General features: G+C 39.2%; 1 protein-coding gene across 4 annotated transcripts in view; it reads right to left on the reverse strand.

The window, feature by feature from the left end:
• The window catches only part of LOC148951908 (uncharacterized), a 160,783-nt gene that overhangs the window by 56,624 nt on the left and 88,622 nt on the right, over window positions 1–15,537 (reverse strand). For 3 of the 4 annotated variants that reach the window (XM_089089394.1, XM_089089391.1, XM_089089392.1), the window contains one exon: window positions 3,802–3,984. The exons of the other annotated variant lie outside the window; for it this stretch is intronic. In XM_089089394.1, the coding sequence (XP_088945520.1) occupies window positions 3,802–3,984 (183 nt within the window). The remainder of the gene's footprint in view (window positions 1–3,801; window positions 3,985–15,537) is intronic. 4 annotated transcript variants of the gene reach the window in all.

Here is a 15,537-nt window from a genome sequence, read left to right on the forward strand (position 1 = left end):
TGGGTGTTTGCTTGTCCCACTGTTTGTCTTTGTTGATCTGTAGGTCTGAAGTGTCTGTCGTTTTCTGTTTGTATGTGTTAATCTATGCATCTGTATGTGTCTCTCACTCTTTTTGCTTGTGTGCGTGGGCGGGTGTTTGCAAATTCCAGTGCATGTCTTTCTCGATTTGTGTGTCTGAATCTATGTATTTGAATATGTTTCACACTCACTTTGTCTGTTTGTCTGGGTTGGTGTTCGCCCATCCCAGTGCCTGTCTTTCTCGGTTTGTATGTCTGAATCTATGTATTTATGTGTCTCCCACTCTTTTTGCTTGTGTGTTTGGGTGGTTGTTTGCTTGTCCCACTGCCTCTCTTTCTTGGTTTGTATGTCTGAATCTATGTATTTGTATGTGTTTCACACTCTCTTTGTCTGGGTTGGTGATTGCAAGTCTCAGTGTTTCTCTTTGTTGCTTTGTATGTCTGAAGTGTCTCTCTTTGTCGGTTTGTATGTCTGAATATATGTACTTGTATGTATGTCTCACTCTTTTTGATTGTGTGTCTGGGTGGGTGTTTGGAGGTTCCAGTATATGTTTTTCCCTGTTTGTGTGTCTGAATTTATGTATTTGTGTGTGTTTCACACTTCACACTCTCTTTGTCTGTTTGTCTGGGATGGTTCTTGCAAGTCCCATTGTTTGTATTTTTTTGTTTGTATGTCTGAAGTGTCTGTCTTTCTTAGTTTGTATGTCTGAATCTATGTATTTCTATGTATCTCTCACTCTTTTTGCTTGTGTGTCTGGACAGGTGTTTGCTTATTCCAGTGCATGTTTCTCTCGATTTTTGTGTCTGAATCTATGTATTTGAATGTGTTTCACACTCACTTTGTCTGTTTGTCTGGGTTGGTGTTCGCCCATCCCAGTGCCTGTCTTTCTCGGTTTGCATGTCTGAATCTATGTATTTATGTGTCTCCCACTCTTTTTGCTTGTGTGTTGGGGTGGTTGTTTGCCTGTCCCACTGCCTCTCTCTCTTGGTTTGTATGTCTGAATCTATGTATTTGTATGTGTTTCACACTCTCTTTGTCTGGGTTGGTGTTTGCAAGTCTCAGTGTTTGTCTTTGTTGCTTTGTATGTCTGAAGTGTCTATCTTTCTCGGTTTGTATGTATGAATCTATGTATTTTTATGTGTCTCTCACTCTTTTTGCTTGTGTGTCTGGGTTGGTGTTTGCTTGTTCCAGTATATGTCTTTCTTGGTTTGTGTGTCTGAATTTATGTATTTGTATGTGTTTCACACTCTCTTTGTCTGTTTTTCTGGGATGGTGTTTGCAAGTACCAATGTTTGTCTTTGTTGGTGTGTATGTCTGAATCTGTGTGTTTGTATGTGTCTCTCACTCTTTTCGCTTGTGTGTTTGGGTGGGTGTTTGCTTGTCCCACTGCCTGTCTTTCTGGGTTTGTATGTCTGAATCTATGTATTTTTATGTGTTTCACACTTTTTGTTTGTTTGTCTGGGTTGTTTTTTGCAAGTCCCAGTGTTTGTCTTCGTTGGTTTGTATGTCTGAAGTGTCTGTCGTTCTCGGTTTGTGTGTCTCAATCTACTTATTTGTATGTGTCACTCACTCTTTTTGCTTGTATTTCAGGGCAGATGTTTGCTTGTTACAGTATATGTCTTTCACGGTTTCTGTGTCTGAACTTATGTATATGTATGTGTTTCACACTCTCTTTGTCTGTTTGTCTGGGTTGGTGTTTGCAAGTCCCAGTGTTTGTCTTCGTTGGTTTATATGTCTTAAGTGTCTGTCGTTCTCGATTTGTATGTGTGAATCTATGTATTTGTATATGTCTCTCACTCTTTTTGCTTGTGTGTCTGGATTGGTGTTTGCTTATTCCAGTGCATGTCTGTCTTTGTTTGTGTATCTGAATTGATGTATTTATATATGTTTCAAACTCTCTTTGTCTGTATGTCTGGTTTGGCGTTTTCAAGTCCTAGTGTTTGTCTTTGTTGGTTTGTAGGTCCGAAGTGTCTGTCGTTCTTGGTTTGTATATCTGAATCTATTTATTTGTATATGTCTCTCACTCTTTTCGCTTGTCTGCCTTGGTGGATGTATGCTTATTCAAGTGCATGTCTTTCTGCGTTTGTGTGTCTGAGCCTACGTATTTGTATGTGTTTCTCACTCTCTTTGTCAGTGTGTCTGGGCAGGTGTTTGCATATCCCAGTGCCTGTCTTTGTTGGTTTGTATGTCTGAAGTGTCTACCTTTCTCGGTTTGTATGTGTGAATCTATGTAAATGTATGTGTCTCTCACTCTTTTTGCTTGTGTGTCTGGGCGGGTGTTTGCTATTTCCAGTGCACGTCTTTCTCGGTTTGTTTGTCTGAGCCTACGTATTTGTATGTGTCTCTCACTCTTTTTGCTTGTGTGTCTGGGCAGGTGTTTGCATATCCCAGTGCCTGTCTTTCTCGGTTTGTATGTCTGAATCTATGTATAGAATGGGAGGCCAAGTAGCTCCACCGTTTTTGTACCTCTTATTGTATTTATCAGTTTTTGCTATGTCAATTTGTTGCGCCAGCAAGAAGAATGTCAAACCTGATCGAACTGTTGCATGAAATTAAATTAATTGAAAGTAAAGAGCACCATTAAAACTTAAAACGAACAGAAATTATTCTGTATATGAAAGGGGCTGTCCCCTCCTCAACTTGTATATTGTATATTATAACGACCACAGAGTTTCACCCCAAATCATCCTCTAAAATGTCTCAGACTGTTTCGCCCAAATAATCCCTAAAATGTTGATTAATTTGTTTCACCCAAATAAGCCCCTAAACGTAATTCCTGAATGTTCCTTTGTTTTGGCGTCCCTGCGCTGTCACATCTAAAATTCCCAGGAAACCATTTCCCGCGTTAAACATATTCAAACTGTCTTGAATCTCGTTTGAATTTCTGAAAAAATCTAAGGTGTTCCTAGTTACACTATTAAGGTTTTGAAAGAATATTAATTTATCTCTGACACTAAAGACCAGAGAAGCCATATTTAAAAACAGAATATTAATTTATCTCTGACACTAAAGTAGAGAAGCCATATTGTTTCTTAATCCTCTAATGATAGATTAGAATTCCCCGTCGATTATGCAATCAATTTCCAAGAAATCTAGCCTGATTTTGTCCCTTCGTGGATCAATAACATTGTCCCGTTAGTGCTCAGTGCGCATGTGCATTTTCCCCGCAGTATTTCCAGGTTCCCTGATTGACCTTTAAAAAGGTACTTTTAAAGTACTAAATAGTACCTTTCTTATCTGGAAATGTTGTATACTTCGTACAGCGTCAACAAACAGAACCATGAATAAATTATGTACGTTCCGTATTAATTGGGTCTCTCCTACTTATTTCACACTTATAGGTTCACACTTTCTGTAAAAACCGCGGAAGTTGGACCCCTAGAACTTCGTAGCAATAGGCTGAAATTGGAGAACTTGGAGAAAAACAAAACAAAATCGAAGTTTTTCTTTTAAAACTAAACTTTAATTAATTAAAAACTTAAGTTTTTTCTTCTTTTTCTTTTCTTAATAGAGGAAATTTCAATTAATTATTTGAATATTGAAATTTGTAAACAAAGAGACAATTGGAGAAATTTATTGTTGCATTGTTTATTTTATCACATTTGAATTCGTTCGAGCTTAATTTTATCTAACTTAATAAAATTTAATTGATTATATTTTATTTGTAATTTTAATTGAATTATATTTAATTGTATTTTTGATCATATTTAAGCTTAATATAAAACCATAGGTTCAAGTGTTTTTTAATGTCATAAATCTCTCGAGGCACTAAGGCATTCTTACCTTTAAGACCAGAAGTCCCATAACAATAATGCAGAAAATATTGAGAAGGGTAAGGCTCATACTCAAGCTGCCTAAAAAAGCCGCTTCAATGTTAAGTGATGATGAGTAGAGGGGCTCGTAGCTAGCTGGAAGGTCCAGATCACCTGTGATTGTTTTAACCAGACTAAGTGAAAAAAGCATCCCCTAAAAAAATATTTTGGCTTTATTTCGGTGATATTTGGTTGCTACTGGTAAGGCGGCGTTCAAACGGGTATCTGGCTACTTGTTTTGTGCGTCTAGATCTTCCCTCCCAAGATTTGACTGAGAAATTAATTAGACGAAGTCCTCCCAATTTACTCCCGTCGTAACCTTTGACCAACCCTTGTGGTGGAAAGCCATGAAAATGGTCGAAGCGGCTTCACCAGGACGTGCACTTTCAAGTCATCCTGAAAATTGGCGGATTCCATACCATGATGAGTTTTCTTGGAGCAATGGGTTACATCATGGATTGGTATGGACTCAGAGAGATTCTTGAACACGTGTATGCGCCCAATACTGTTCCCCACCTTCTCAGCGGAAAAGCGATCGCTAGAGTAGTACGTGGACATTTACTTATTGACGCTGCGCTACACGCCATTCTGCTTTCTGAGGTTTTTGCCGACAACCAAGCTAGTGTTGATGAGCCAAGACTACAATCCGAAGAAATTGTGGAACTCAGAAACCTATACGAGAAATTGAAGAATAAGGAAGTAGTTGCTGAGGTTGCAGAAGGCAATCCTTCCTTAGAAAAAATACAAGAATTCATCAGCAGCAAGAGAAAAGAACTGCTCCAGTGTCGAACATCAAAGCTTTGGTTCCAGTATTTGGAAATGGTTGCGATTCTACGAAACTTTGTAAAAGAAGAACGAACTGGGTCATGGGAGCTCCATTTGAAGTCTACCTCAGACAAGTTACCTTACCTGGCGGCTGCGGGACACAACCACTATACGAAATCATGCCATCTTTACCTCCAGCGAATAGACAAGCTCCAAGATACCCATCCTACGGTCTACCAGGCTTTCCAGAGTGGCATGCATGTAGTAAGACGATCTGATAGATTCTGGGCTGGACTCTCCACAGATCTTGTCATTGAACAGGAGCTTATGCGCTCTCTTAAAACCTCTGGTGGCCTTACCAACGGCAGCAGAATGACAGAGGCTCAGAGGTCCTTATGGGTTTTGTCACGACCAGTCTGCTCTACAGTAAGCCTTCTGATGGAACGTATCTCCCAAATTCTGTACGTTACAAGCGATCAGCACAAGGAGATGTCAGAGCCGATGCAACTGAGAGACTGCAAAGATACGCAGACGATTATCGAGTTTCTGGAAAGGGGTTCACCATTTGAGGAAGATGTTCAGTTAAGAAGCATAGCAAATGGTCTAACTGCCTATCCGTCTGCCAACGTTGATTTTGCCAAAGATGTTGGCCTAAAAGTCATTGACGCCATGTCTGGACAGCTGGTCTCTGAATTTGTGTTTCAACTAAAAAAACTGGAAATCCAGATGACCACCAAGCAAAGTCCAAGCGGAGACTGCAAACGACTAGACCCGACTCTTCTTTTTCAGAGGTTTATCATGATCGCGAAAAGGATCAATCTTACGGAAACTGAGTACTTTCATCACGAACTGTGTTCCTACCCAGCATCACTTTTTGACAACTCCTGCATGCTCCGGACTGCGAACAAACCAGAACTTGCGAAGGCCATAGCCCAGGCGTGCAACCTTGAGTTGAATTCATTTCCCCGCCTCGAAGGCACTCGATATATCCTAGACGGAGGAGCTCCGCTGCACAGGATTCCATGGACAAAAAATGAAAGATACCTGGAGATTCTAGACCACTATGCAACTTACGTGACTGGAAAGTACCCTTCTGCCACTATCGTTTTCGACGGCTACGATGGTGGGGCTTCCATAAAAGATATGGCTCACTCGCAGAGGAGTCGTACAGTTGGCCGTGAGATCTTCTTCAAAGCAGATATGCAGCTCAAGGTGAAGAAAGAAGAGTTCTTATCTTGCAAGAAAAACAAAGCCAGGTTTATCTGCGCTTTGGCTGATCATCTCCGTGCAAAGGGTGTCTCTGTCTCCCAGGCATCAGGTGACGATTGTGGAAGCTGCTGTTGCCTCTTCACGGTATCACGACACTGCTGTAGTTGGGGACGACACCGATCTATTGGTTCTCTTATGCTACCACTGTGACTTGTCAAGCAAGAAACTATTCTTCGCATCTGAGCCAAAGTCGAATAAAGCTCCCCGAATATGGGACATACACACCCTGAAAGAGAAGCTGGGACAAGATACTTGTCATCTGATCCTTTTTGCTCACGCCCTGTTAGGCTGTGACTCTACTTCGCGAATCCACGGTGTGGGAAACGGTCTTGCACTCAAGAGGCTGATAGAAGACCATGATTTCCGAACATCAGCTGCAGTGTTCATGCAGAATTCCGCTTCGAAGGAGGAAATCAAGACCGCTGGTGAAGACGCCCTGCTGATCATATACGGTTCGTCGAAAGGAGGGAACTTCAACAAATTCCGCAGAGAAGTTTTTGAAAAGAAAGTGACAACGGCAAACTCTTTTGTTCACCCAGAACATCTGCCACCAACTTCTGATGCAGCCACGTTTCATAGCTATAGAGTTTTTTTTTTATCAAGTTCAGGTATGGACCGGGGAGCCTGATCCGGAACTGAAAGCCGAGGAATGGGGATGGAAGAATAAAGATGACTTCTTGTATCCATTAACAATTGACCTCCCACCAGCCCTGCGTATGCTCCTAAAGATCGTGAAGTGCTCCTGTCGTGTACAGTGTAGTTCAGCGTGGTTTAGCTGCTTTAAAAACGGGTTAGTTTGTACTTCAGCATGCAGAACCTGCAAGGGAACAATGTTTTCAAACTCCCCAAAAATCGACAGCAACAATGATGAAGAGAACCTAGAACCCTAGTCGTTAATCCATTCCAAATGAAAAAGTTGTGAAACTAGTCGGAATCTGATTCTCTATTTTGTATTTTTTATAAGATTGATTCTATTTAATAGACTGCGAAGATTAGACACTATGGGTTGACCCTAAATAGTATACGAAGAGTGTTTTAAGTGTGATTTACGATACTGACCACTGAAAACCAGTTCGGTTTGTAATTCACTTTCCCTAATTATTTTCTAAAAAGATGTAGATCATTCTTTAATGATTAAGATTTTTTTTCTGGTTCAGTGAACAACCTATTTGATTCTACTTTCGGTCTCAGGTCGTGATTCTACTTCAGAACCACAATTCCATTCAAGAAATCGGGCTACAAATCCCGATGTTTTTTTCTTACTCCAAACAGAGCTTGTAGCTAATCCAAGGCTATTTAAAAAATCAGTTCTTAGTTTAAAATATAAACACATATTATCAAGTAGCGGAAGTTAAGACTTGCTGATTGGCTGAAGTCTGAAATTCTAGATCTTGAGTTGTGCAGTCTAGAACTAGATTAAATAAAAAAAAAATTTAACTGAAAGTAAGGAACGACATTAATACTTAAAACGAACAGAAATTATTCCGTATATAAAAGAGGCTGTCCCCTCCTCAACACCTCGCTCTTTACACTAAAGTTTTTTATTGTTTAAAAGAATAAAGTTGTGAGACAGAATCAAGCTTTAGCATAAAGAGCAAGGCGTTGAGGAGGGTACAGCCGTAAGAAACTTACGTAACGAATTTCTATATTCTTATATTTCTATTACGTATTTTAGGGGGGTTTGCCCCCCTAGTCAATACCTCACTCTTTACGCTAAAGTTCGAATTTTTTTTCCAATTCTTTAAGAATGACCCCTTAATAACTAAGCCCGTTAATTAGAATAAATGGTTCTTATGAAAGTACTAAAAAAATTAGCGTAAAGAGCGAGGTGTTGACTAGGGGGCGAATCCAATCAAATATGTAATAGTTTCTGTTCATTTAAGTTTTGATGTTGAAAAGTTTTCAGTTGAAAACTTGTTTTTTTTATTTAATTTCTGATTGTTTTTTCAAATAATGCTGGGAAATCCGCCGCCCCCTTCATAGCAATGTCCCTTACCCCATGAAAACATCCTACATGGAAAGCTCCTATCACGTAACCCCTGATCCACCCCCTCCCCACTACCAGAAAAAATCCCCCTTAAAACATCTGCGTACTTCCCAATAACCATTATTATGTGTAAACATTGGGCAAAGTTCATAACTCGCCGTCCTTCCCCCGGGGACTGTGGGGGATTAAGTCATCCTCAAAGACATAGTTGTTATATTTTCTGACCAGGCTGAACAAAATGGCTGTCTCAAAATTTTGATCGGGTGACTTTGGGAAAGAAATGAGCGGGGGAGGAGGCCTAGTTGCCATTAATTTTTTTGTCACTTAAAAAGGTCACTAGAATTTTAATTTCCGTTCGAATGAGCCCTCCCGTGATATTCTAGGACTTCTGGGTCCATACGATCACCCCTAGGAAAAAAAACAAAAAACAAACAAGCAAATAAACACGCATCGGTGATCTTTCTTCTGGCAAAAAATACGAAATTCCACATTTTTTCAGATAGGAGCTTGACACCTCTACAGTAGGATACTCTGACACGCTAAATCTGATGGTGGGATTTTCCTTAAGATTCTATGACTTTTACAGCGTTTCCCCCTTTTTTGAAAATAAGGCAAATTTTATCAGGCGCGTAACTTTTGATGGGTGAAACTAAACTTAATGAAACTTATATATTATCTGATTCTTTTGATGTATCTATTGGTATCCAAATTCCTTTATGCAGAGTTTCGGTTACTATTGATCCGGGTCGCCCCTTACTTACAATTCGTTACCACGAACAGTTTGATTGTGAACGGCCCTTTACTTACAGTTCGTTACCACAAACAGTTTGATTGTGAACGGTAGTAGTCTAGACATTAATTTCTGGGTACACGCGTGTCTAGGCATGGAATTCTAGCTATACACGCATGTGAACGTTGCTCAAGGGGCATCGATACCACCATCGTTATTACCTAAGCCGCGTTTTCAGGCTCAGCAGGTTCGCACACGGGTTGTTCTAGTCTAGTTTCAAGTTTCTAGTTTTTCGTCTAGTTTTTTCTAGTTTCAGCGGGTTCGAAGCTTCGACCCCGTGTTTGATGCACTAGATGCACTGCTGCACAACGCTTGATGCGCTAGACGCGAACAACCCGTGTTTAAAGACGGGTTGTTCACGGATCAGCAGGTTCAAACAAGGGTTATTCTCGTTTAGTTTCAAGTTCCTATTTTTTTTTCTAGTTTCATTGGATTCGAAGCTTCAACCCCGTGTTTGATGCACTGCTGCACTAGACGCAAAATTTAAGACGGGTTGTTCACGGATCAACGGGTTCGAACACGGGTTGTTCTCGTCTATTGCATTAAGCGTTGAGCAGCAGTGCATCTAGTGTATCAAACTCAGGGATTAAGCTTCAACCCTGCTGAAACTAGACAAAACTAGACGAAAAGCTAGAAACTTCAAACTAGACGAGACCAACCCCTTTTCGAACTCGCTGAGCCTGAACACGCGGCTCTAGTGGGTAATAAAGTTGTAGCTATTGAAGCAATTTGATTTAAAATTGAAAGCGATGGAGAACGAAACACACTTCGGGAGAGAATGAAACACACTTTGAGAGAGAATGAAACACACTTTAGAGACAGAATGAAACACAATTTGAGAGAAAATGAAACACACTTTGAGAGATAATTAAACACACTTCGAGAGATAATGAAACACTCTTCTAGAGAGAATGAAACACACTTTGAGAGAGAATGAAACACACTTTCGAGAGAGAATGAAAAACACTTTGAGAGATAATGAAACACACTTCGAGAGAGAATGAAACACACTTTGAGAGAGAATGAAACACACTTTGAGAGAGAATGAAACACACTTTCGAGAGAGAATGAAACACACTTTGAGAGAGAATGAAACACACTTCGAGAGAGAATGAAACACACTTTGAGAGATAATGAAACACACTTTTAGAGAGAATGAAACACACTTTGAGAGAAAATGAAACACACTTCGAGAGAGAATGAAACACACTTTGAGATTACAAGAAAGAGCAGCTATACCAAAATGTAATACTAAAAACTCAGAGGTGTCACGTGTAGGAGAACATATAATGGTTTGGATATAGAAAATACAGAACAAATAAACATAGAAACAATAGAAAACATAAAAAATATTTCCATCTTAGATATGAAAAATAGAATAAGAAAACTTGCTGATAAAGAAGTATTTTTCCTTGAGCATTTTTGCAAGCAGCCTATATTTGTGCAAATTAGTAATTGCCAAGGGCAATTTACACCATCTTCAAATTTCCATCCAAAAATATTTTAAGAAAATTTTAAATGCTGGTCTCGAGATACCCTCCCAAGTTAGCGTTTTGGAAACTATGAGACATATTTGAGCATAGATGATTCTGAGAAATATAAAATGCTAAAGTTCAAAATTTGTCCCGATTCTATAAGAATGACTCTTAATCACAAAGACCGTTTAATTAGAATAAATATCTCTTTTAAAGTACCAAAAAACTTAGCGTAAAGAGCGAAGTATTGACGTGGGTTTATATACGTAATAATTTCTGTTCATTTGATGTTTTAATGTTAAAAAACTTATTTTCATTTAAAAAACTTGTTTTTAAAATTTAATTTCTGATCGTTTTATAAATAATGCTGGAAAATCCAGCTCCCCTCCATGGAAAATTCCCTTCCTTCATGAAAAATTCCTCCATAGAAAAATCCTTCAACGTACCCAAACTCCCCCGACCCCCTCACCAGACAAATCCCCCCCGAAAACGTCGGTATACTTCCCTATAACCAATACTATACGTAAACAATAGGCAAAGTTCATAGCTTGCAGCCCTTCCCCCGGGGGATGTGGGGGTTAAGTCCTCCTCAAAGACATATTTGTTATATTGTCGACTATGCTGAACAAAAAGGTTATCTCAAACGTTTTATCGGGTGACTTTGGGGAAAAATGAGCGTGAGAGGGGGCTAGCGGCCCTCCAATATTTATGATCACTTAAAAAGAGCATTAGAAATTTTGATTTTCGACCAAGTAAGCCCAGTGACCCCGACCTTTTACGATCACTGGCTCAATATGATCGCCCCTGGATCTTTCTTCTGGCAAAAAATTCCAGATTCCACATTTTGGTACATAGCAGCTTGAAACCTCTACAGTAGGGCTCTCTGGTATGCTGAATCTGATGGAGTGATTTTCACTAAGATCACTTGATGTTTTGGGTATTTCCCCCTTTTTCAAAAATTGGGTAAATTTTCTCAGGCTCTTAACTTTTGATGGGTCCCATTATATTTGATGAATTCCATATATTTGAATAAACGCCAAAATTCGATTTTTTGGATGCGTCTATTGTTATAAAGATTCTGCTTCTTAGAGTTCCGGGTACTATTGAGCCGTATCGCTCCTTACTTACAATTCGTTACCACGAACTTTTTGATAGGGTATATAACATCACGGGAAAACACCCTCAAAGGAAAATTTTGCAGAAAAATACACCATGGAATCTAAAATATCGGAGAACCCTAGAATAGCAGTTTCTAGCAGTGGTCTACCAAATGCCACATTTCTTATTTTCCTGAGAAGGGTGGTCACGGATACATGTTTATTTTTCAGTTTTTCCAGGAGTGATCGTATCGAACTTGATGTCATAAAATTATCGGAAGTCATTCGAATAGCGAATTTTAGTTACAGTGCCACTTTAGATACGAATTAAGTTTAAAGAAAAGGGGTTTTTAATTCATAGGCAGCGCAACAGCGCTGCTTAAGTAAAGAGCGATGTGGGTACAGTGGCGGATCCGGGGGAGGGGCGAGGGAGCGCGCCCCCTTCTAACATAGTCTAAAGTAGTGTAATCTACTTAATTAACGCAAGTTTGTGTTAATTAAACTTGCTCCTAGTGCAAGTTTATCGGATCAACCTATTTTGCCCCCCCCCCTAAGAAAATCCTGGATCAGCCACTGTGTGGGTGCAATGTATTATTTATTTTTGGTTCTTCTGATCAAGGCACTTCGTATAGAAGGAGTTGTTCTAGAAGCTTCGACGGGGGCTCATTCGATCGGAAATTGAACGTTCTAGTGGTCATTTTAAGAGTCGAAAGTGACTGGAGGACAACCAGCCCCTACCCTCGTCATTTCCCCCAAAAAATCCAAACAAAATTTTGAGAGAGCCATTTTGTTCGTTATAGTTGAAGTGTCCAATAAGTATGTCTTTGGGGGTACCCCCACAACCCTCAGGACAACGGTTGTATATTATACCCCGGGGCATATAAGGTTCCTATGGAAGGGACGATCGTATAGACTTCAGAGGGGGCTCATTTGTTATAAAGTAAGAGGTTCCTTGGTGCCCTTTTTAAGAGTCAAAGTGATCAGTGGAGAACTAGCCCCCCTCCCAACGTCCTCTGTTTCCCAAATGCATCCGATAGAAATTTTGAGATAGCCCTTTTGTTAAAAAGTCCAAATAACATATAACAGACCTTTGGGACTGACACCCCCCCCCCTGAGTCTGGAGAAAAGAGTTACAAGTTGTACACCGGGGGCATATAAGATTTTTATAGAAGCGGTGGTCGTATAAACTTTGGAGGAGGCTCATTTGATTGGAAATTGAAATTTCTTGTACTCTTTTAAGAGGCAAAAATGATAGGTGGGCAACTAGCCTCCCCTCCGACGATGCTTTTCATCAAAAACATCTCATCGAAATTGTGAGATAGCCATTCTGATCAAAATAGTCCCAAGTACATATAAAAATACATCCTTGGTGAAAACAGCCCCCAGAGCCCAAGGGCAAGGGATGTAAGTTCTTTCCAGGGGCATCCAAGGTTTTAATGGAACAGGTGGTCGTATAAACTTCAGATGGGGCTCATTTGAATGAAAATTGGAAGTTCTTGTGCCCGTTTTAAGAGTCAAAAGTCATAAGAGGAGAAGATGACCCCTCCCTTACGGCCATCATTTCTCAAAACACATCCAATCGACATTTTAAGAGAGCTGTTTTGTTCAGCAATGTTGAAACGTCTATTAGTTATGTCTTTAGCGATGTCAACCTCCCCACAGTCCTCAGGGTAAGAGCTGTGAGTTAGGCAATTCGTCAATCGTTTCCATATAGCATAAGCTAATGAGGAATGTCTTTATGTTTGATCCTTACTTTCTAAAAAGACAAAGGGTATTCAGGTGAGCCTTTCAGAGAGCGTTGAGGGGAGTGTTGAACTAAATTAATAGACCTTACATGCATACGGGTGTTATCATGAGCGTAACATAGAAATGAAATGAGCGTGACACAGAAATGACGAGAATATTAATTTGGGACTTTCAGGAAATGACAAGGGAGATGATCCAATGACCAAAAAGGAAGTATTTGCGCGCTACTACTACTACAACTACAATTACTGCTACAACTACTAGTACTAACACCACTACTGCCACTAAAAGTAGTGCTTCTGTAGCGAGTACTACCAAGGCTCAGAATAATGAAATGAACATGTTAAGAAACACTGAGGTGAAACTTGAACTAAATGAAAATATACTATATGCATACAGATTGCTGATACGTGCGTATCCGCAATATTTTTTGGAACGGCTTGCCGTGTCAAGAGGAAACTTCTAGTGTATCATGAGGGGGATGTTCAACTGACCGAAAGGCAAGATGTAACTGCTACTACTGCTATTAGTACTGCTGCTAATTGTGTTACTACCACTACTAATACAGCACTATTACTTCTACTTCTATGATACTAGTACTATAAAGGCTACGCGTATGAAGGTGACAATTTGACAGAATTCGGCGAAGGGGGAGGAGATTTGAACTTAATCAAAACACACTTGTGCATGCAGATTGTCAACAGGGTGTATCTCAAGAAGGGGTTTGGGTAGTAAGTTGGGACTCTCAAAGAATGCTTAAATGGAAGATCTACTGACCATAAGGTAATAAGTGCATGCTACTACTAACATTACTACCACTACTACTTTTAATACTACTAATCCACTAATGCTACTACTGCTACTACTACTGCTACTACTACTACTACTGCTACTGCTACTAAATTACCCTAACTACTACTTCAGTTGCAATTATGCGTAAGTCTAAGAGTATTATCATCTCAACACTCTTAATTTGTTAGGATTTGATTGGAACGAGGATGTTAGTGCCTTTTTAAGAGTCAAAAGTGAAAAAGTGTTCGGAGGTACTACAACAATTACTACTACTGCTACCACTACTGCCAAAACAACTACTGCTTTTGAAACGAGTACTTCCAAGGCTGAGAATATTGAAGTTAAAATTGGAGGAAATGTTAAGGGGAAAGTTGAACTACATCTAAACTAATTATGTGCATACAGATTGTCAAAAGGGGTGTACCAGCAATATCTTTGGAACGGCTTACCGTATCAAGCTGAAACTTCCAGAACATCTTGAGAGGGGCATTCCCTGGCCAAAAGGGCATATCTGAAATATCTAACTAGATATATCGACTGGGATTCGTCCCCCTTGTACCTAATTCTAGCGCGAGTTTCCCTCGTGCTTTATTAAAAGCAATGTATATTTTCAGTAACTTCTCTTTTATCATTGTAACATTGAGTAATAAATATATTAACTAAAGCTCTCCAAGTTTATACGATTATATTTATGTAATATTAATCCATTTCCACCAGACTGATATACTACTACTACTATTGCTACCACTATTACTGCTACTACCATTATAACAACTGCTTCTTTAGCGAGTATTACCAAGGTTCAGAATATTCAAATTAAATTTTAAGAAACGTTGACCCCCCCCCCCCGCGGAAGATTCCCTCCGGAAATTTCCCATATTACCCCTGGATAATTTTGGATGTTGTTAGAAGGGAAGCTTGAAGTTCTACTGACCTGTTTAAGTCAGAGGCAATTTTATAGTGCTGCCTATAGGAAAGTGCCATAAGGGTGAAACTTTTAGGGATCACTTAGGGGGAGTTACAAATAAACGAAAAGACTTTGCGCATCCCAAGCTCATTAATTTTCTAAAGACATCCGATCAAAATTTTGAGATAGCCATTTTGTTCAGCATAGTTGAACGTTCCAGTAAATACGTTTCTAGCTATATTGGGTATTTCAACTCCAACAATTATGCAATTTGGCTATTATGCTGTAAACTAAATCTTAGCTAAACTAAACTAAAACTAAACTAAAACTAAAACAAGAGGCACTGTGTGTGTTCTGGTTTCCAATAAGAAATTTCAGCAATATCCCAAGAACGACCAAGGGTATTGAGTCGAAACATTCAGGGCTACTACTGTTACTACTTCTGCTCTTACAATTTAGCTAAATCAAAAGAGTTTAAGTGTGTCCAGGTCGTCAAAGAGCATGGATAGTATTTTTTGGGAACGGTATTAAGTTTATTTTTCAGGTTAAATTAAAGAGGTACAAAACTAAATTAAACAATGCAATTCGTGTCAAGATTTTCAAAAGAGCGCATGTTGTTAAAAATCGTTGAACAAATTTTTTCGACAAAGAAATAGCAAGCCAACGTATGGATTCCTATAGAAAAAAAAACTGAAATCATATAAAATATTATTTTTATATAAAAAAGATAAAGACTACGTCAATAAAAACGAACAGAAATTAATTAAAAAAAATTTTTTCCACAAAATAAGTTTTTCAAAGTAAAGTAAAGAGCTCCATTAAACCAGAAACGAGCAAAAATAAAGTCAACTGATCTTCAAAGAATAAAACTACCACCAA

This window comes from Artemia sp. Qi Xiang Cuo, chromosome 5 (assembly GCF_049724085.1).
Source record: "Artemia sp. Qi Xiang Cuo chromosome 5, ASM4972408v1, whole genome shotgun sequence".
NCBI classification, from domain to species: Eukaryota; Metazoa; Arthropoda; class Branchiopoda; order Anostraca; family Artemiidae; genus Artemia; species Artemia sp. Qi Xiang Cuo.